Genomic DNA, 22,544 nt, shown 5'->3' on the forward strand with positions numbered 1-22,544 from the left:
GCTACTCTTCAGTGGTCATCATTCCACTGGGAATGGAAATTTGAAGTGTAATGATTCACAAAGAAGTTTCCAGTTTAATGACCTATATATACAATATAATGTCAGTATTCAAATATAACACTCAAATATCAAATTTCTCTTCACATATACTGTGCCCATTTTCTTCATAGTCTTCTCTTGTTACTACCATATCTTCAAAATCATCATTTTCCGAAATCAGCTTTCCACCTTCCCACGAATAACTAATAGGACTGAAAGTAAATAAAAACAAGTCTTAATTATGCCATGTGTAAAAACAAACATTGTTGAAATGTTCATATGTATTTACAGACTTCCTTTTGACACAACTGAAAGGAAGAATAATCCCACTAACTTCCCCTTTGCCCCATTCCAACTGACAATTCAGTCTATGTAGGACCCACAGTAACCTTTTCTGGGTTGATAGGGACCAGCCCATTATCAAGTAGGGCCACAACGGATGCCATTTAAACTGATATTAGGAAATGAAAATTTAAAGGATAACTGTAAAAAAAATCAAGAAAAAATCCAAAACCACTTACTTCTCTGGCAGAACAACAGAAACATCATAGTCAGTTGGAGTGAGACATCGAACCTCAGAATAAACACGATCCCTGAAACCAGGGAAGAGGGTATTTCCACCAGTCAAAACTATATTTTTGAAGAAGTGAGGTTGCATTTCTGTTTAAAGAGAGACAGAATGCAAAATACTAAATTGCCTATTATGATTTTTGTATTAGCCTGGAATGGAAATCAACTGCACTTTAAGTCAGTGCCTGATTTTAAGTCACATATTGGGCATTCTACAGAAACAGATTATATCTCTCTAAACTTAGAGTGGGCTAATCTCTATCTTTAGGAGTGGATCGTTAAAATAAAGCTACACTATTCAAGCAATATATAATGCAGTTAAAATGCCTTCATTTAGCAGCCTAGATGTTGTACAGGGAGCTTCTTAATAGGGTTTCTCCCACCCCACCCCTGGTGCAATATACAAGTCATGTCATTTTAACAAGAAATTTACTCAGACTTTATTATTAAAGTGGATACCAGAAATCTCAGCAATGGATTTCTTAAAGGCTGGTTGTACTTAAAGGAAAGATACAATTCGGCTTGTAAGTTTTCAATCACTAATTTAAGTTTTATATTTATGATACTGTAGTTTTGTAACAAGTCCAAATGTGAATAATGAACTGCATTCACAATGACTTTTGTTTTTAACAAGATAACTTTTGGAACAAAACAGACAGTGTAACATCTGACATGTTCCACATTTAAACTGAGAATGCTACATTGTTTTATGCAGCTACCTTCAGGCAAGTTCTGAATTGAATAAACAATGGCTTCAGGAATCCCCATTTCTTGAATGCCAATGTCTGAAGGATGGAAGAGTATCTCTGGAACAGCAAATCGCTCATTTGTAAGACGAAGTATTTGTTCACCAGTTTTGTATTTTCCACTCAACACCATTTCTTCTCTTGGCTAAAGAGAACAGATTAAAAAATACATCATACCGGCCATTCCAGATGTTATTTTTCATGTTAGTAATTTATCGTTAGTCTTCTCATACAAGGGTCATCATCTAAAAAAACCTAACTATATGCCCAAGCAACTTTGGGCATGTTTTTCTTGAACAGACTGGGCCACAGAACAAATCACTTAATGAGAAGACTTTTAAAAAATTAATTGATGGTGTAGGAGATCTTACGTTCCAAGAAATAAATAAGCCAAAATTTACTAAACATGACCATGTTCTTGGGCAGGCCAAAAGATGACTCAAACAGAATTTAATGGTAAAAAAATAAAATGAAAAAAAAAAGTCTTGCTAACTTTGTAAAATAATTGAAATGAAATTTCCTGTTGCTGCAATATGCAATATTTCTAGTTACAAAAATATTCCAAACTACTTTGGCCATTGGCACAACCCAAATGAGCAACATAACCCAAGGCTGAATTGATTTAAAAATTGTACATCTTGCCTTTCCACTCAAAAAAGTCAAATAGCTGTTGGATCGGAAGACGAGGATTTAGGTTCAGGTATTAACCATCCAGGAAACTCATTAAATGACAGCAGACCACTCAATGCTGTCATTGAGCAGATATAGATGGAAAACTCTGTTGGTCTGCAGCAGCTTATTAAAAATAGAGTTCAGAGCAATTGAAGGCTAACAGAATTTATTCCACCATAGTTTCAGTAGACTCAGAAGAATGCAGAGCTCTGCCTATATTTTACAGAGTTGTGAAGATAAAATAGAGATGCTCCAAGCACCATGACTTCAGCTCAAAGAAAAATGGGATAAAAATAGATAAAGCCATTAGTCTGTTCATGAGAAACTAAAACATTCATAAAATTAATCAAAATGCAATGTTATCTTTCAGCATCACATACTGAGCAACATATATTTAAAATTCTACTCAAGGGTACTAACACGCAGGAAAATGTCTCTGGGATTGCCCTGTACACAAGATAGTAAGAAAAATATAAAGAACATGTTTCTTATGTTCCTAACAACACAGATACACAGGCTTGAATTTTCTTAAACAGATTTTTAGTTAAAATATGTAACTATTAGTTAAAATATTTGTATACTGCTTTTCCATCCAGCCTAGGATCCCAGATGTTCCCTCACTGACTCCCCTTCCTGGGTTTGTGTTTAACTATATGCAGTTTGTTTTCTTTTTATACATAAACAAGATCTATTGATCTATCGATCTATCTGCCATCTTTGGGACCCTTGTTTATATATAAAAAGAAAACAAACTGCATATAGTTAAACACAAACCCAGGAAGGGGAGTCAGTGAGGGAACATCTGACAAAACTGTTGCTTGCAGAAAACACTGATAGGAAGGGACAGATGGATCTCCTTGGGGAGGGAATTCCATAATTTTGGGGCCATGACCTAGAAGGCCCTTTATTTAAAATTGCACCATTTCCTGATCTTTAATCCTTTCTATTAAAAATAAAAGATTTTACACAATTACCTTACAAAAGCCTTTTTTGATTGTGCTGAAGTCTGGCAATACATAATCAAGCGTAACTGTATTTTCTTCCCCCTTCAATCTGGAACAGATATCAAAATATATAATAAACTAATAATTATTTCAAGCCAGTCCTACAGAATACCACCACTGATGAATATGAATTCACTTTGTTCTAACAGGGATCTCAGTTCAGCTTTTCCAAAGTGTGAAGAAAACATCCAAAAGAAAGAAGGTCCAAAGCCTATGCACCTGTCTCATGAAGTGAAGGAATATGCCAGTCATGTTATTGTTTAGTTTATGTTCAGCACTTTGAATACTAGAAAGTACTTTACAAACATCCTTGCTAAATTCTTTCAGCAACCTTCTAAAGTCTGTATTATTGTCCCAAAATTATGTCTGAAATTTTTCCTTTACAGAGGTCTCTCTCTCTTGTAGACTAATATACAAATTCCATATAAAAGATGCACAGCTTATTTAGAAATAGCAGCAGTGCATTGACTACCAGATGCAGCTGAAATATTCAGTATCTTCTTAATTTGGACTCCAATTTCCTTTGGTTACAGAGTCAATTCTACAAGTATAGCAACTCAGTTAACCAGTATCTATGATTAAACTCCAAAATCAAAACTTAGTCTCCACTGAGAGAAATGTTTAATGAGTATGGTTTTAGTAATTATACAGAGATGCAACTGAAACAGCCTTGGCTTAGAGGGTTCAGCTGAAAGTATTCAGCTAAAAATTTAGTACATCCCTTCATTACTGATGAAATGGGACTGCATGAGCTAGCGGTTAACAGCAGTAGACTCTAATCTGGAAAACTGGGTGGGAGATCACAAAGGAAGACAAGGGTTGCTATGCGTCACCATAATTCAGCTGTGACTTTATAACACTGTATACACACACAAATGGGACAACATACTGGAGAGGCAGCAGCAAGGATAAGAATGAATAAGTACCACAGAATGCAGAAAAGATAAGGCTATAGGTTCCTAGAAAGATTCTGATGAGGATGAAAACTCCACAAGGTTTATAAAGGGAAAACTGGCTATTTCATGCATAGTTGACAGATATAGGACAAAGAAAATATGTGACTGCATTTACAGTCACTGATGTGGCATTAATTGCTGACTATTTCTGCATGCTTGGATTCCACAGGACAGAAGTTCCATGGTGATTTCCCACCTCTGTTGATGTGATTCATAACTACTGGTTCCCCAAGGAAAGGGAAGAATTACTTAGAAGCAGCCAAGCTACATTAGTAACATACAAATTGGGTTATGGTACAAGAGATCAATCACGTAAGGAAATCAGGAGAGGAGGAAACTTATGGGGAACATATAGATACTTAACCTTAACTGGATCTGAACAGCAGTGTGAACACAATACACTATCACTGCAGATGCTTCAATAACTAAACAATAAGACTAGCTTGCCATCAAGTCACACACGATTTATGGTGGCCCTGAGTTTTCAAGGAAAGAGAGGTGGTTTGCCATTGCCTGTCTCTGCATAGCCATCTGGTTTTTGTGATTTCCCATCCAACAAGAGCCAACCCTACTTATCTTCCGAAATTTGATACTGGGATAGCCTGGATGATCCAGGTCAGTGCAATAACTGAATATATGATCCTTAAATCAGATTAAAAGCTCTAGTCTAGTAGAATTTGTCTTCTGGAAGATCTTTATTTTTAATCCCTGATATGTTGGGACTGGTTATAAATAGGAACAAAAACACTTTGAAGAAGCTGGAAGTTGTTTCTATATCATTATATTTCAGGCAGAGCTCAGTGAAGAACGGGTTTCAGGACTAAGCCTTGATGAAGCTTAAAGTCAAGAACTAGATTGGGGAGGGGGAGTAAACACACTCTACATTTACAGTGTCAATGAGACTGTATTAAGCAACAAATACTTCTATAGGCTTTGGACAATATATAATATTATAAAAGACATACTTGGCAATCTCCATATCCTTGAAAAAGTCTTGCGAAACGTAACATACATCTTCTTTCACTTGATTTATTACATGAGTTTCATCCATAACATGGAGTTGCCTATGAAAATTACAAGAACTTCAGAAACTAAGGCTATCTTGTTTTAATTAGTAGTCTATTATCTACAGTTAAACCTGTGACACAGTTTGTTGCAAAATGAGTGTTTTCATAACTAATGTAAGGTTTCAATCCAATGCAGAATTAGGCAAACTAATTTCTAAACCAAAAAACAAGAGGAAGAATAAATGTTCCTAATACTGCACTTCTTTGTTTTGCTTCTCAACTAATTGTACATGTTTTGTAGCTTTTTGACAATATCGTACATGTTTTGTAGCTTTTTGAGGAATGCAAGAATAACTTATTATACCCTTTGAAAGAATGCTTCTAAATAGTATGGAATAATACAAAATGTATTTTAAGTTCTGAAATCTCATTACTGAAATCAGTTTTTTACAATGAGAGATTTAATGTAAGAATTTTTTGGATAATGCTGGTATTGGAAACCATTTGGTATAGTTTTGGGGTGGAGCAAGCCAAGGGGTAACTTGCCCAGACATGGACTTCTATGGCTTGCGCCCCTGGCAGCAAAGAGTCAGTGGCAACAGCCACTGTTACATTCCTTGTTCAGCAAACTTTGAGATGTCATAGGGAAGTCTGGCTGTAGTTTTTTTTTAAAGTCTTTTTGCTCAGTAAAACATAAACATTTTTTTAACTTCACAAGCTCTTGATAGGGCTCTGTAACTTACAGTTCTGTTTTACCTATAAGAGATGATCTCTTTTAGATGATTGGCTAAGAGTTTTCCTCCAACGTTAATCCTGGGAAGAAAAAAGTTGTTTACATTTTTAAACATTACAAAGAGTATACTTTTTAATTTTTTTAAAAATTTAAATTAATATTTACCTTATAATGGCCTCCTCCTTCTTTTTACTTCTACAGTAAGGCACAATGTGTGTAAAAGAGTAGCCGCTGTCTACAATGATACAACACAGCTCTGATGGGTTATCCCTGAAGTACCTATGAGCACTGAGAGCCCCAGCTGAAAAATAAAATTATGCTTTAGTACCAAGCCAATATCAAACTGCAGATATATCAGTTTTCCAACCATGAACACACGGGCAAAGGAACACTCACCATTTACTCTAAGAACTGCTTGGAACTGGTATTCTTCAAATAATATTTCATTCATAGATTCTTGTATTGAACTGAAGTTGAAATAAGGCTCTGTGATGATAATATTGGTGTCAACAAAATCTACCTATGTAGAAAAAAGAAGCAGCATTTAAAAAACAAGAATTTACCAAAAATTAGTCCCTAGCTATTAACACAGTAATCAATAATAATCATTCAGTGCAAACTACAATGGCCAAGGCCAAACTTAAAAACTCCACCCTGCCATGAAGTTCAACGGATGATGCTGGACTAGTCACTCCCTCAGAATGCACTAAGCATATTTGGGCTATTTGTGACATTCCAAGTGTTCAGACCATCATAAAATAACCTTGATAGCAAAGCCTGATAGGCTGTTATTGTCTACAAATTGAAAAGAGAGACTGAGGGTGAGCATGCCAAACATTGAAATGATTTAAAGCAGAGACCTCCTGACACAGAGACTGTTTTTGGGCTCCTACCCATTACTAGCTCTACATGTTTCTACATTCCAATTTCTAGATATTGGGCAAGTGACTAACTGAAGAAGAGATAAAGTATTTTATATCAACGTTTTGTTTACTAATTTAATTATGAACCATGACAAGATAAAAATATGACTGCCAGGTAAACCACAACTTTACTTTCAGTCCTGCACATTTACTTGAATATCTTCTATGCCAAATAATACAATTTATTAAAACATGTTATCTCATTCTTCCCTTTTGTGGATAATCCCTGAGACTGCTCATGTATTAAAAACAGTCACGCAGAAAACATTAATGAAAAGAAATTAGTCAACCCAGCAGGAAAAAACCCCACATACTAGGAAGCTGTGACCCAGCAACGCTGTGAGTAAATATTGGCTAATATGTGTTAACCTTTTGGACTACAGTATATTTTGGATGTTGTGGGTTTTCTGGGTTGTATGGCTGTGTTCCAGTGGTATTTTCTCCTGACGTTTCACCTGTATCTGTGTCTGGCATCTCCAGAGGATCTGAACCTGCAACATCCTTGTGATTCTGGCTGTGAAAGCCATCGACAATATACAGTATATTTTCTTCACAGGACAAACAGAAAATTGAAGCTGGGGATTTATATCAAAGAAGCTACATGAAAGGAAATGGTTAACCACTTTCCCTAGCTCTGCCCTACTGACAATTAACATGACAGTAAAGTTGTGATCCAATCATGATATCTTCTGCAAACATATCTGAGTGAGCACTCATTTATTTAAATGTTCTGGTTCTTGCCTGCAAATGTTGAGTATTTTAGTGCAAGGGAATTCTGCATTTCTTATTCATCTATTGTCAAGTTATACAAGCATTTTAGTTACCTGATACATTTCTTTTCCGAAAAGATAGTCCCATACTTGTCTCTGAACATCCCAGTTCACCAAATATCCCTATTGTTAATTTAAAAGAAGATAAATAATTATCTGCCGTGTAACCATTCCTATTTGTGCAAATCCATATTGTCCTTCAGTGTTTGTTTTCACATTCAGAATCAGAAACCGCTCTCAATGAGATCCAATTCTCTTTGATTAACATAATAAAAACATCAAGACCATTAAAACAAGCAGTAACACAATAATATGGTGGAGTGGCAGCACATAAAACAACTCTTAAAACAATAGCAGGGAAATCTGTAATAAAGCATTAAGATAACAGGACCTGTAATAAGATTAAAACACTACCTCCAGGTGATGTTGGGAAGAGAGGTGGGGACAAGAAACTGCACAATTAAAGGAAAAAGATGAGAAAAATATCTTTATAATGAACCAAAGGTTTGAAGAAGAAAAGTGTGGATTTATACACCGCCTTTTTCTCCTGCAAGGAGACTCAAGGCAACTTACAATCTCCTTCCCCTTTCTCTCCCCACAACAGACACCTTGTGTGGTAGGTAGGGTTAAGAGAGTTATGAAGAACTGTGACTGGCCCACGGTAGAAGCAAATCCAGTTCACCAGATAAGAGTCTGCTGCTCAGGTGGAGGAGAGATGAATCAAACCGGGTTCTCCAGATTAGAGTTCACCGCTTTAACCACTATACCACGTTGGCCAATGCCAAGCAACTGGCTGCTGGGTGGAAACTCCATAAGAATTACTATTAACAACAGACCCTGTCTCTGGCTATCTGCTCTGACACACGAGTTGAAAGCTCATATGGGGACAAGCAGCTTTAAAGGGAGCTAAAGGTAAAGTATACTATCAAGTCACTGCCAACTCATGATGAACCTATGAAGTTCTACCTCATGGGGTCTTCAAGAGATTAGAAGTTACTAGCACCTTAAATAATACACATGAACAAACCAGTATCCAGTATATTTATATATTTAGAAAACATTTATGTTGCTTCTCTAGATACCGGTTAGAGAAAGCTCAAATAGTAAATACTTGGATGGCTGGGTGCCATGCAACTCTACAGTGCTCATCTCCATTGCCACCATTTCCAAGCCCAGCCAGTGCAGAAAACCTGGAGGTGGAACTGACCTAAGTTGGCTTCTACCAGGCTCTTAGCCTGGAAACGCTGTCGGCACAGGAGTTCAACTTATGCCACCTATGGGCTATGGGGGATTCTCAGGGGGCTGGAGTTTTTCTTATTTTTGCTCCCCACAACGCCTGGATCCCCTCTGGAGGGGGCGTGCAGCGGCACCATCCCTGGCTACCACAGCCCCCTGCACTGGGCTGTAATACACTACAATTATAAAACACCATAACATTATCAACAATGGGGGGCTTCAAAACAGCAGCCTAAAATGAATTCATAAGAAGCCCTAATGCCAGAAGCAGATCACCAAAACAGAATTCCTCAGTTAAAAGTCTGTGTCAAAAGAGATATTTTGATCTGTTGCCAAGATAAGTGTAATACAAATGCCAGGCAAGCCTCAGTAAGGAGGGTATTCCAAACCATCTCTCTTAAAACTGGTAAGATATATTTGATATCACAGTTTCATTGTTGCTTTTTGTGCCAGGTGAAGCTTTCCTCTTCAGAGGCAACTCAAAACAGAATGTATTACACTAGTAATCAAATCGGAATGAGTTCAGGATTTGGATGAGAATGGCCAATGTAAACCTACGCTTTTGTGATAAACACAACTCAAGCTCATTCCGCACATGCAGAATAATGTACTTTCAAACTGGTTTCAGTGCTCTTTGAAGCTGTGCGGAATAGCAAAATCCACTTGCAAACAGTTGTGAAAGTGGTTTGAAAACGCATTATTTTGCGTGTGCGGAAAGGGCCTCTATCTGCAATCCCCAAAGCACCTCAACGTTATCTATGATGAACTTCAGTTTGTTGGCCCGCATATAGCCTATTATCATCTCCTGATACTAGAGGACATCCACTATCTCACCTGACTCCATTGAAAATGAGAAATACAGTTGAATATCATCAGGTAACGCTTTCCTCTAAACTTCCAAGTGATGTCTTTAAAAGACTCCTGTGAAAAACATGAAGCTGCTGCTGCTATTCATATTAATAAGACAGTTTGTACACAAATAAGTTTATGAATGTACTACATATCGCACAAAGAAATAGACTGGGTCATCTATACCAAATGTAAGTGTTGTCTTTGACCACTGATTATGGGCATAACTCAAAGTGTCCTTTTACCTTTTGCATCTGCTTGCTCTTACGAGAAAACATCTAAATTATTTTAAGAAAAGTACATTTTGCTGCTGGAAAAGGAAAGTGTTCCAAGTAAAATTCTGTCCAGTTCTTGTTTATCATGCAATGCACAGCAACTCCTACTTAAAATATAACGGGCATCATTTAACAGCAAGTATCCTCTACTGTCCACATTTACTTTAGTATTTTTCATTATACTTTAAATGGCTTTCAAGTAATACTTATGTTAAAAATAATTACATCTACTTAAATGATTTTACTGAAACTTACTTTATAGTCTTTAAAATATTCTTTAGAATAGAATAGAATAGAATCTTTATTGGCCAAGTGTGATTGGACACACAAGGAATTTGTCTCCGGTGCATATGCTCTCAGTGTACATAAAAGAAAATACATTTGTCAAGAATCATAAGGTACAGCACTTAATGATTGTCATATAGGTCTAGTAAGCAATCAGGAAACAATCAATAGTAATAAAAACATAAAATGTAAAATCATAAAATAAAATGAAATGTCAGCACAGGCTATAGTCATACAGTCATAATTGGGAGGAGATGGGTAATAGGAATGATGAAAAAAGTAGTGCAGTAATTATATAATAAATATATAATAAATAGTTTGACATTATCGAGGGAATTATTTGTTTAACAGAGTGATGGCATTCGGGAAAAAACTGTTCTTATGTCTAGTTGTACTGTCCAGACAGTACAGTTGTACTGTCTTATGTCTAGTTTAATATACTGTAATTACCTTTTGAAAAGGAAGAATATAAAAAAGCCCAGACGGATCTTTAATTTCTTCAAGTTGGTTAGCTGTAAATGTTTTCAGACGAGCTGTCTTTGATCGAAATTGACAGTTAGGAATGACACTGTGGAAAGGAAAACAAACATAAACAGTTTCCTAAATACAAATTGGACCAATAAAGGCTTGTTGTTGATAGATGGACCTAAAATTTTATAGATGGACTAGAAAGGGCTTGAAACAGACCCGCTAGTTCTGTCAAACCTAGGATCAGCAGGTCTGTGTAAGCCATGAACTTCCAGAAGTAGCCTTCCCTCATCAGCAAAGGAGAAACTTCACTCTGAGGTTTCATGGACTGACACATCTGCAGAATTTTACAACTGTTGTTAACTGCAGCACAAAAGTACATAATTTCAACACCAAGAAGATTTTTTAAAAAGAACTATTCTAAGGGCGTTACTGGAAACAAAGCACTGGAAAGCATGAGTTGAATCCAGCAGGTTTTTATACTCACTTTCACATAATCCCCACCCCCACTCCACTTCACATGCCTTTTTTCCATGCAATCCCATGACCCCCAGCATGGTCTTTTGGCCAGTCAAAGAGAATCCTCTCTGTTTTTCACCAGGTGCAAACCTGGTTGGATCCAGCTCCATTACAGGATTGTAAGGAAAGACATACAGCATTTTTCAAAATACTGAACTGGATTTGTTTCTCTACTCCTCCGCATGAAGCTGCTGGGTCACAGTTCTTCAGAACTCTCTCATCCCCACCAACCTCACAAGATGTTTGTTGTGGGAAGATAAAGAAAAGAAGTTTATAAGCAGCTTTGAGACTCCTTATGGTTGAGAAAAGGGTATTAATCCAAACTCCAAATAAACAAGAGCAGGCACCCAGGATTCCATTCCCCTTCTTCTATAGGCTTGACTTCTACCTTCCACCTTTCTTTCCCTTTGCTGAATCTTTTGTTACCTCCTTCTTCCTTCTTAATTCCCATGAGCCGTGGTAAAAAAAAAAGGGAATGGGAAGAACAGTCAGGCTTCAGGAAGCATGCATAAGATTATCACTGCTGCTGTTTTTGTTGCCTGAAATCCAGTGTATGTGCATGTAATATGTGCACAGATGTCATCTGTGTATTTTTTTTCTCCATTTTTATAAAAACAAATCAGATATTTCTGAAAGCCCAAAGATTTCCCTACATAGATGTGGCTGGCCCCATTATGCCAATTTTTAAAAAAATTATTTGGCATGGGGTTCAACTCTTAGATATAAGGAGATATCTGTACTACACATCCAGACCACTGGGTGATTGTCTCCTGTGAGAGGATATATACTACTGTCTATATGAATTGCTGGTTTTTCAAGGAAAGTTGCTACTAGGCTGAAGCAGTTAAAATATTAGCAGTTGCAATTAGTTTTAATCTAATTGTGGTCATTTGTGGAATTATCACTTTCAACTGTGTTTGATGGAAAAAATACTTTGTGATTCAAAAGTTTTCATATTCAGCCAGCTCACAGAATTTAAAAACTATTGTGATTGTGTTATAATCGGACTTTGTTTACATAGGACTGGACTGTACAACCGGCAACTTTCTGGGCATATTGCTGCTGGGGTGTGTGTGTTTCCTGGCTCCTGGCACAGGCATTCAGAGATTTAATGTGTCTGAATATGAAGGTTCCTTAGTAACAATTGATGGCCCTATTCCTCCATAAATCTATTTAACCAAAAATCTTTTTGAAGCCATCCATGCTTTACTACCTCCACTGCAGCAAGTTATCAATTGAGTAAAGCAGTCTTTTCTCTGTTCTGAAGCACTTGATACTGAAACGTTGAACCTTAAATAGTGAGGTGTTAGAAAAGAAAGAAGATAACTTTAAAAAAGCATGTCTACAGGACTGGAACACCAACAGTGCAATCATACGCAGGGTCACACCCACCAAAGTTAACTGAAATCAATGTTTTTAGAAGGGTAAGCTTGGGTTATATCAGCACTACAAACGTCTCCTTTGTCTATGAGCTTGTTCCATATTATAATCATAGAACTGCTGATGATCAGACTACTACTACCGCTTCTAATTATCACCACCCCGCTGTCCAACACGTGCTAATAACTAGAGGTTATTCCATCTCAGGATTCCTTCCGTAATAAAGTAGTGACGCGCTTTTCTTTCACCCTAAAAGGAAGATCCTGTACTAGCGCCCTATAGGACCAAAGAAGGGAGCCAAGCACAAGCGGGGCTTTTTTACCTGACTTGAGCATGGCTATACCCAATCTTGGCATTATAAGCGCCGTTATCCAACACAAGGGTCGCCATCTTCCACCTGGCCTCCCGATCTTCGAGCTCCGTCCTCTTTGCAAGGAAGCCCAGAAGATCTTCGCGAAAAGCTCCACTCGCGCTACAAAAGCAGACCATAGAGTTGATCCCTCGCGTACTGTCTATGGCAAGTACTACGTAGCCGCGTTGCATGAAGGGATTGTGGAGGACTGAGCTCGGGAAGGCACCAGGCGGCGAGAAAAGTGACTAATTTAAAAAGAGATTTTAAAAGAGCGTGATGGCAATTCAATCAGACTGACCGAGGTATTTTTCGTACGGGGTATCTTTGGCTACATTAGCTGTTGCGGTCGTGATGGTGTTTAGTGCAGTGGCCCGAAGGATGTCTTAAAGGAGACCTGCGTTAAATGAAAAGTTGGTGAGAACCCTCAAAGCATTTATTAGACACTTGTAAACCATCCTAGCATCATTTTCAGATAGCTTTAAAACCAGCACTACAAAATTGGGGTAGAAGGGGTGTCATAGAACCTTTGTTCACTTGTGAGACTTCAGCATGCATGGTTGGATGACAGAAGATCTGAGAGTTCTTTGGGTGGGGAGCAGCGTGTGAGACTTCAAAATGACAAAATGAATGGCGACTTTTGATGGGCCGACTGCTGATCTGGATGTTTGGACAGCAGCCCCTTTGGTAATGGAGGCAGGGGACACTGTGAATCCTGCCACTGACGGCTCTCCACCAATCAGTTAAAATGGTTGGCAATTGCTGGCGGTTGCTCTGGCTGAGAGGAGCCTATGGCAGGTTGGGAAAAGATCAGGCCATTTAGGTTAGCAGGACTAGTGAATAGGATGCAGTGCATGTAGTTTCAGTTGTGTTTTGGTTACATTTCTATTGGTTCTGTGAGGGGTGGGGGGATATATTTTGAAGTTTCCCAACTGAATGAAGTAAATGAAAATAAATAAATAAGTGAAAATGGGCACAAGGGAAGGGAAATGTTTCTGCATCAAAATCATCCACAACCTTAACCTAACATCCCAGTACTCGGGGAACTGGTGTCAAAGACCTGCCTAGCACAGTGGAGGAAAATGTGAGAAACCAGTTGCCAAGGTTTAGACAGTCTAGCACTGCCACCAGTAACCATGGAAACGCCACCAACCCCCACCAATTATCACAGGAGGTGACAAGTGGCATATGGGTATGCATTATTGTGAGGGTCATGCTACACCTGCCCATCCCTCCCCAGCACCCTTGGCGGAGGCAGACATGACCGAAGGTCAGATTGTCCTTTCTGCACTGGGGTTTGAATGAGAGGGTTACAGACCCCCAGGCAACACAACAGGAGAAATGCAAGGGCTCAGTCACAGGAGCCCTGTGTTCAGGTCCCACTAATGGTTTTGCCTGATGCTCCCCCTCAGCTACCATCTTCCAGATGCAGGTTTGCCAATCCCCTGGGTTTGTTGCTCCCCTCCCAACTTCCATTCATCCCAGCAACTCTTCTTCTTCTTCTTCTTCTTCTTCTTCTTCTTCTTCTTCTTCTTCTTCTTCTTCTTCTTCTTCTTCTTCTTCTTCTTCTTCTTCTTCTTCTTCTTCTTCTTCTTCTTCTTCTTCTTCTTCTTCTTCTTCTTCTTCTTCTTCTTCTTCTTCTTCTTCTTCTTCTTCTTCTTCTTCTTCTTCCTCCTCCTCCTCCTCCTCAACCCTTATGCCTTGATCCAAGCACAAACCACACCCCAATGCAATCCCATTCTGTCCAGCACAGGATTTACTCTTGACTTAAAGTAACAGGAGACCCCTGTGCCTGTCAATAGACATATCTCCTGGCCCATGTAGTACCGCGAAATATTACAAACCACACTTTTGTTCTTATGCACCATGTGACATCATTCTCTTTTGTTTTCCTTCTGACATGTTGATATATGCCTCCTACCCCCACCCTCTCACCAACACCCACGGAAAGAAGCCTGCCTTCATACCCGAGTGAGTAAAGGAATCTTTTCACAGTCAGAGGTGACCCAATAGGAGGAGGAGGAGGAAGAGCAGGACCTAGGTGTAGGGATGAGCCCCGCGAACCCAGCAGCGCCTCAGAAAGAGTGCAGGAATGCCTGTGCCATCTGTGTCCTTCTGGGTGCACACGCTCACCTATCCCCCAGGCCCCCCATGAGTCACAGGTCATAAACTACCTGACTCACGATCACCAGGTGTCCCAGACAAAGGGACAAAGGGGCACTTGCCCCCAGGTATGGATTTGACCCAGACGCGAACGTTTCCTCCCGAACGTAGGCAACCCCATGATGTTATGTACTATACAGTATTCTCCCGCTCTCCCACCTCCCGATACGCCCCCATTGAAACCCTAATAAAAGGTGCCAGGGACCAGACCACGGCAGAGTTGCCAGATCCACTGATCACGCTTCCTGCTGCTGGCTCTCTCCACCAGATGATATCGCTGCGTCTCGCCTCTTCCTTGCGACCCTCACGGGCCGACTTCACCTAGGAGGACCTGGATTTGACAAGAGATAAAGGAAAGACCCCTATCTCATCCAAGCTGGAAGTGTTGTTCCATTCTGTGAGAGAGCTGTGCCAGAGGTCTGGGATCAGGAAACCCTGAACTCAGAAGTACTTTGCCAATGCTTCCGGCAGTTCTGCTACCTTGATGGCGATAGGCCCCAAGAGGTTTGCATCCAGCTCCATTGACTTTGCAATCGCTGGCTGAAGCCAAAGAGGCACTCCAAGAAGCAGATCCAGGAACTCATGATCCTAGAGCAGTTACTGACGAAATGCAGCACTGGGTCAGAGGATGTGGGCCAGAGACCAGTTCCCAAGTGGTGGCCCTGGCCGAAGGTTTCCTCCTGAGTCAGGTGGAGGAGAACAGGCAGGCAAAACAGTTGAGGGCTTGTCTTTCCAGGTATGTCCAATTCAAGCTACAATATTTGACCTCTCCTAAGGCTTCCCTGCCTGATATTTGTCCAAGTATTAATAATCTGAATGGGAGATTAAAGAAGCTGCGTCAGCAGCTCTTTCTTTTGGGGAATTTCTTATTCCTCCAGATAGTTCATCAGTGTTGAAAGAAAACCCTACTAGGTCAGAAAGATGCAGAGTCTGGGAGTGGAGCAGGATCCATTTCTTTGTGTAGTGGTTAAGTGGACTCTAATCTGGAGAACTGAGTTTAATTCTGCATTCCTCCACATAAGCGGTGGACTCCAGTCTGGTGAACCAGGCTTGTTTGCCTACTCCTCTGCATGAAGCCTGCTGGATGTCCTTTGGTTAGTCACAGTTCTCTCCAAATTCTTTGAGCCCCAGCCACCTCACAAGGTGTCTATTGTGGGAAGAAGAAGGGAAGGAGTTGGCAAGATGCTGTGACACTATTTAAGGTCTCTTGTTGCCTTTGGTTCTGTTTCAGAGGTTGGGCCTATCCGTGAAGATGGAAGCTAAGTTGGAAAGAGCTCAGTTGGAGGAAGGGCAGCTGGGCCAATATGCCCTCTCACATGGTAAGGACTCATTCTGATTCGATGGGATTGGGGCACTCAGTTAATTCAATGGTTAGATAATTCTGGTCGGGGGAAAAAATGAAATGCTTCTTCATCCAAATTATGGTGCTCAATGTTCAGTAGTTGGGATGCCCATGAAAGTGGATTAGAAAATTCATGGAGGCATCTCCTCACATTGATTACAATATTCATAGCCCTCCTTTCTCCATTAGAGAGACTCAAGGTAGCTCAAAACAAAAGGCAGACAAATCTCAGCCAAGTTCTTCAGTCTTGTGAATAAACAGTCTGCATGTTCTGGTCAGCACAGCTCTAAGAACAGAGGGCAAATGTGTTTTATGTGTGGACCCGGCCGTTGCCTGGTGCCCCCACCCCACATAACCAAAAAGTGTGCACCCGGGGATGTGGATTACCCCATGTCCCTATAGGCGGTAAGCCACTGCAGTGCTGTCACTAGTAGAGCAAGTCAGACTTTGACACTGACTGTCACTATTCTCCTCAGAGATGTTATGTTTTAAAACTCAGTTGAGGCAGGATAGCTCTTAACACCAGGAACTCTTAACTCCAAAAGCCTCACAAATTATTCTTTCAAGGAGTTAATCTCTTCCTCCTTGGCATCATCTAGCCCTTAGGCCAATTAAACTGCTTCTCCTGTTCCTAAACCTTTATTGCCTCATACTGAAGGTAAAAAATGCTTTGCTTCAGACACACTTGCACTTTCAGAATTAACTTCTTCTGCAGTCCATCACAACAACTAACTCCAAAGTTATGAATTATTTGACTTAAGGGTTTTGTATCGAGATTGAAAAGCATGGGGGATAGAACTGTGCTTTGTGGAACACCACAGGTTAGGGTCCATGCTGATGAAAACTGGTTTTCCAGTAGCATCCCCTTGAGTCCAGTTTGTGAGGAATAATTTGCACCAGTTCAATGTGCATCCCCTGATACCTATTTCTGTCTCCAAGTGTCTCGACAAGATGGTATGTTCTACTGTATCAAAGACTGCAGATAGATCCAATAAGAGCAACAAAGAACTATGGCCTTTGTCTATAATTTGGAGATCATCAACTAAAACTTGCAGAACTGTCTTTGTCCATAGCTTAGCCTAAGCCAGACTGAAAAGGGTCTAAAGCAGATGAGTTATTCAGTAAGACCTGGAGTTGATCTGTTACTGCTCTGTCAATCACTTTGACCAGAAAGGGCAAGTTACAGGCTGGAACATACCAATAATTGGCCACATCATTTTTTTTGTAGGGATGTCTTTTAAATAATGGATGGAATGGCCAAGGAGAGGTACCCCGAGTTAGTGACTGCTTTATAATAGATGCTAAGGGTTTATTGATGTGGGCCTTGCATGATTCTAGCAGCCAGGATGGGCAAGGATCCAGAGTACAAGTAGTGGGCTTCACAGTTTTGTCAATATCTATCACAGAAACCTTTGGAGTGAGCAACTCAGCACACTTGGACATTGAGGGTGCCACATCACTTTCCTTAAATGGGATTTCCCTTTCTTTGTCTTAACCTGGGAGCTGCCCTCTGACCCTCCTCTCTTTCTGTGTCCATTGTTCTTCCACTTTCCATATTGATCTTCACGGAGTTGCCCATACCTACAGATGTCTCATGTACAAATAATTCCTCATATTCCCATACACATGATGCTGGATCAGCAGGTCACTTGAGACAGGGCAATGTACTCTTTAGATTAGATTTCTCTTCCTTTCAACTGCAACCTGAATATGAACAGAATCTACTTGAATAAATGTAAGTTTTACTGTTCGCAATATACTTCTTGAGATTTATTTGCTCAATATCATGCAATAAGAGGTCCCTGCCAGAAATGCGTTTGAGAACTAACCGATGGAAGTGGCCATTCAAAGCTATGCTAGTGAAGGTAAGGGAGAGAACTTATGGTTTGTACCTCTGAGTTTGTCTCTGCTGAAAATGAAATCCTGGGCTGATGATCCAGGAGGTAATGCTATGTGATCCACTGGAAGATACCAATTCGTGAATAGAATGCTTTTGGTTAGATAAGCAGTCTGAAGTTTCTAAATGCTCTAAGGAATTTAAACAGGAGTCTAGTAGTACCATATCCTAACATGTTTTTGTACATCAGAACTTTCTATTAGATCTATGATTGCTTGTACACTTGGAATTTATTGAAACACATGGAATTTAATTTACCCTAAATCAGTGTTGCTTTTAAAACTGATACTATTTTAAACAATAGTTCTGCCCAGGTGAGCAGAAGGGACAAATAGAAAGAGGAAGTGAAAGGAAAGCCCAAAAGGGGAATGCAACGACAAGCCAGAATTCTTACCAGCCCTATTCAGTGGTCATGGCTACTACTTTCACCATAGAAAACTCTTTCACTTGAATGATGGCGGCCTTACAATTGCCCATCCGCCTTCTGAAAAATTTGGCAAGCACCTGGGGAAGTACTGGCAACATATCGCACACCTGTGGTTTAAGAGAAATTCAAAAGAATAAAAGAATAAAAACCCTGTTGCCCTCTGCGACTTCCTTCTGCTTCAGGTGAGATACACTAATTTGTCATTACAGAAGGAGCCATTTATTTACTTCCTTTATAACCCATCTTTCTTCCCAATGGAGACCCAAGGTGGCTTACATTATTCTCTTTGTCTCCACAACAACCCTGTGAGGTAGGTTACTGCTTGACTGGCCTAGATAACAAGCAAGCTTCCACCCAGAATGGGAATTCAAATCAGATCCTAGTCTAACACTCTAGCCACTAGTTCACACTGGCTTTTAAAATTAGTTGTTAATATTATTAGATTTAATATCCCATAATCTGCCTTGACCAGAAACCGGTTTTGTAGTTTTCAAAACTGTTCACACAACCTCAGCAGACTCCAGGGAGGTATGGAGCAACAGTAAAGAGATCGCCTCTCATCACGTTACAAAAGTGACCAATACATATAAACGTGCAGTGTCGGTGTCTTTCAACACCCCGTATACATTCGAGACTGCAAAACCCGTCTTTGTAAATCTGACAAGTGAAGTTTCCGCAGCAAGTTTGAATCCTGCTTCCTTTCGAAGTTATTCTCCGGATTGCAACGTCGCAGGATCCATCCGGGGGTCCTCCCTCCGGAACAAAGTGTTCATCCCTCTTGCGGGATACGGTCTGTAGGGCAAACCAGCGCTTGTAATAGATGTCCCTTCGCCCCCAGCCACTTCCGACCGCGACCTTCCTTCTTTGTATAGCAAAAGCAGGCGGCTCTCCCTGCGCCTGGCGCCGCCTTTTCTCCACCCCGCTCTCCTCAGCTGGCGATACCGCAATCAAAATGGCGGCGGAGCCCAACCGAGGGTGAGCGGAGGTGTCTCGGATCCCTGGTCTCGGGCGGAGAGAAACGGCAGGATGGAGCGACCGTGGAGTCTCATTTGCTATCCCGGACTGTGAGACGGGGGAGCGGAGGCCATGGCGGGCATAATCAAAAAGCAGATCCTGAAGCACCTTTCCAGGTCAGTGAAGGGGGACAGCGAGGTGTCCTTCGTGGCGAAGGGGGGGATATAGGTAAGGCACAGGTGGGGGAAGCTTATATTTGGGGTTCTCCTTTTTCTCTTCCACGTTCCTGCGGAACGAATGGAGGGGGGGGGGGCTGTCGAGCCGCCGCCTTATCGTCCTTAAGTCATGAGGTAATCAGGCAAGTGATGGGAAGCAGAGAAGGGGGTTGACAGGGGAAGAAACTAGAGTTGTTATTTTCTTTTTAAAAAAGAAGCGCTCTGTTGTGAAAATCCATGTCCTTAGTGCTGCGTTTCAAGTTGAGCGTGTCTGATATGGGACAGCCTAGTGTCGGCAAAAGGAAATTAGGACGGAAAGGTCAGGGACCGCATCTGGGATTCCCCCTCAGCTGTCTCGCTCCGCCCTCTCCCCACCCAGTCCTCAATGGGAAACAGAGTGGCCCCCTTCACAAGACCTTGTGCATTAGTGTGCAGCTGCGAGGCGGCTGGCCAGCGTTGTGCCTTGAGGGGCGCACATAGGAGATAGTGTGGATGGATTGTAAATTGTGCTTGACACGTTGGATGTGGGAGGAGCGAGCGGCGGCTTGGTTGATGTCACTGGGCTCGTCGTCTGCTTCCACAGGTCTGGAGATGCCAAATTTGTGTAGGGGTGACAAATCCGGAAAAAAAGCTTGGCAAGTTCTTGGTCCTGAGTGTTCTATTAATGTGCATACAAACATTTGCATATATCCTAATTCTTCTGTGCTATTTATTTTGTAATACAGGTACAAATTCCAAAGAACATTTAAGTCCTTTTAAATCTCCAAAGTCCATATATATCTTGAATGTCCACAACTTGAATGGAATGTATGCATGTTCCAGACCAAAATTATACATGTCCCAGACCAGAACCCTATCCGCAGTTGTGCTGGGTTTTCAGTTCTTCATTGGTACTGGAAGTTCCAAATGTGGCTTGTCAGGAGTCATTTGAGGGGATATTTATCTTGGTATTATACCCGCCGTATTCCTTTACCGACAGCATTAATTGGTCATAAATTGCAATCATGCCAGGCAAGTGAGGAATCTGCTCAATATGCCAAAAAGCTGGGTTGTGGTGCTGGCCAAATGAATGACAGAGTCTTTGAACCTGAAGGATGATTTCATTGCTGGATGAAATTCTGTTGAACATCCGCCAAGGGCACCCATCAGTAGCATGATCAGTTACTTGAGGAAGGCAAGAATTGAGGAAGTCAGTCCTAATTGACCTCTTGTGCTTGATCTTGACAGATGGTCAGTAATGAGAACAGGATGTAAAATGTTATGTTCAGGTCTCTAGAACTGGAGGGGGGAGGGTTATTCAGGGGTAAGAGATTTGTGCTGCTTGGCCTGCATCTTTTCATTGTATTAATTGTAATTGTAATTGTAGCTGGTTGGTTGTGGCAGAGCAGGTTGCAACTGAATCCATCGAAGACGGAGATCCTCTGGCTAGACCGCAGGGGTGAGGTTAGGGATTTCCAGCCGCCGGTGTGGGAGGGGGTCTCATTGGCGCCGACCCCCTCTGTTCGCAGTCTGGGGGTCCACCTGGATTCGTCTCTCTCAATGGAGACCCAGGTGGCCCATACAACCCGGACTGCATTTTTCCATCTTCGCCAGGCCCGGCGGTTGGCTCCCTTCCTCTCCCAGGCGGATCTGGCCACTGTGATCCATGCAACGGTCACCTCCAGGCTGGACTATTGTAACTCGCTGTACGCCAGCCTTCCTTTGCGTTTGATTCGGAAGTTAAAACTGGTCCAACATGCGGCAGCACGCCTGCTCACAGGAGGCGCCTTCAGAGAACACATCCAGCCTGTGTTGCGACAGCTGCATTGGCTCCCGGTTGAATTCCGAATCATCTTCAAGGTGTGGGTTTTGACCTTTAAGGCTTTGCGCGGCCTGGGACCCTCGTACCTTCGGGACCGCATCACCCCATATGTTCAACCGGCCTCTGCGCTCTGCAGAGGCCAACTTACTGGTGGCCCCCGGCCCCTCTATGATGCGGTTGGCCTCCACGCTGGCCAGGACCTTTACGGCACTGGTTCTGGCCTGGTGGAACACCCTTCCAGTTGTCCAGGCCCTGCGGACCTGGGTGAGTCCCGCTGGGCCTGTAACACTGTGTTGTTCCCCCGGCCTTTGGAGTGTCCAGCTGCTGACATGGTGCCCCCCTTACTGCCCTGCCCCTAGGGCAGTTACATCAGGGTCCCCTCATATTGAGGGGTCCTGCCATCCCCCCCCATGGGGGTAGGTTTTAAATTGGGGTCGGACGCCTTTTATTATGTATTATGGTTTTTTGCTGTTTTATGAGTTTTAAGCTATTTTATGGGATGGAGCCTATGTGTTTATATTTGTACGACCGCTCCTGTTGATGTTGTAGTGAATGTTGTTCACCGCCCGGAGCCCTTCGGGGATCGGGCGGTATACAAATTAAATAAATAATAAAATAATAATAATAATAATAATTAGTTTCTGGGAATGTACATCTACATAATACCAGCCTCAATTTTATGTGGAATTATGAGACAACTCGGAGTGGTTTTATCTTATGACTTTTTGAAAAGCAAGGGGCCAGTTGGGTGATGCTAAAATGGAAAGAATATAAATAAAAACGAAAAAGGCAATCAGAGTTAAAATTGATGTGAACACCATCATTTATAGACAGTATTTGTCCAAATACTGACTCATTACTTGAACTGCTTGTTTAGAACATTTTTAGTGTGCTTTTCTTTGAAACGGGATCTGAGGCAAGTTACAATGGTAATAAAAAATAATATATCATTAAAATCCATAAG

General features: G+C 41.2%; 2 protein-coding genes across 2 annotated transcripts in view; one reads left to right on the plus strand and one right to left on the minus strand.

Annotated features, from left to right (window-relative positions):
• Nucleotides 1-54: 54 nt before the first annotated feature.
• ACTR6 (actin related protein 6) lies at nucleotides 55-12,938 on the minus strand. Its single transcript, XM_048499479.1, has 11 exons — nucleotides 12,755-12,938; nucleotides 10,516-10,633; nucleotides 7,475-7,543; nucleotides 6,124-6,247; nucleotides 5,893-6,028; nucleotides 5,751-5,807; nucleotides 4,953-5,051; nucleotides 3,002-3,080; nucleotides 1,329-1,500; nucleotides 561-699; nucleotides 55-251 (listed from the first exon to the last, which is right to left on the minus strand). Exons 1-11 carry the CDS (start codon nucleotides 12,919-12,921, stop codon nucleotides 122-124), a joined length of 1,290 nt encoding a protein of 429 aa, XP_048355436.1. The 5' UTR covers nucleotides 12,922-12,938; the 3' UTR covers nucleotides 55-121.
• Nucleotides 12,939-19,513: 6,575 nt separating this feature from the next.
• BLTP3B (bridge-like lipid transfer protein family member 3B) overlaps nucleotides 19,514-22,544 on the plus strand; it is a 62,607-nt gene continuing 59,576 nt past the window's right edge. Inside the window, exon 1 of the mRNA XM_048499480.1 lies at nucleotides 19,514-19,740. Coding sequence (XP_048355437.1) covers nucleotides 19,697-19,740 — 44 coding nt within the window. The 5' untranslated portion in view covers nucleotides 19,514-19,696. The remainder of the gene's footprint in view (nucleotides 19,741-22,544) is intronic.

The sequence above is a fragment of the Sphaerodactylus townsendi genome, linkage group LG06 (assembly GCF_021028975.2).
Source record: "Sphaerodactylus townsendi isolate TG3544 linkage group LG06, MPM_Stown_v2.3, whole genome shotgun sequence".
NCBI lineage: Eukaryota > Metazoa > Chordata > Lepidosauria > Squamata > Sphaerodactylidae > Sphaerodactylus > Sphaerodactylus townsendi.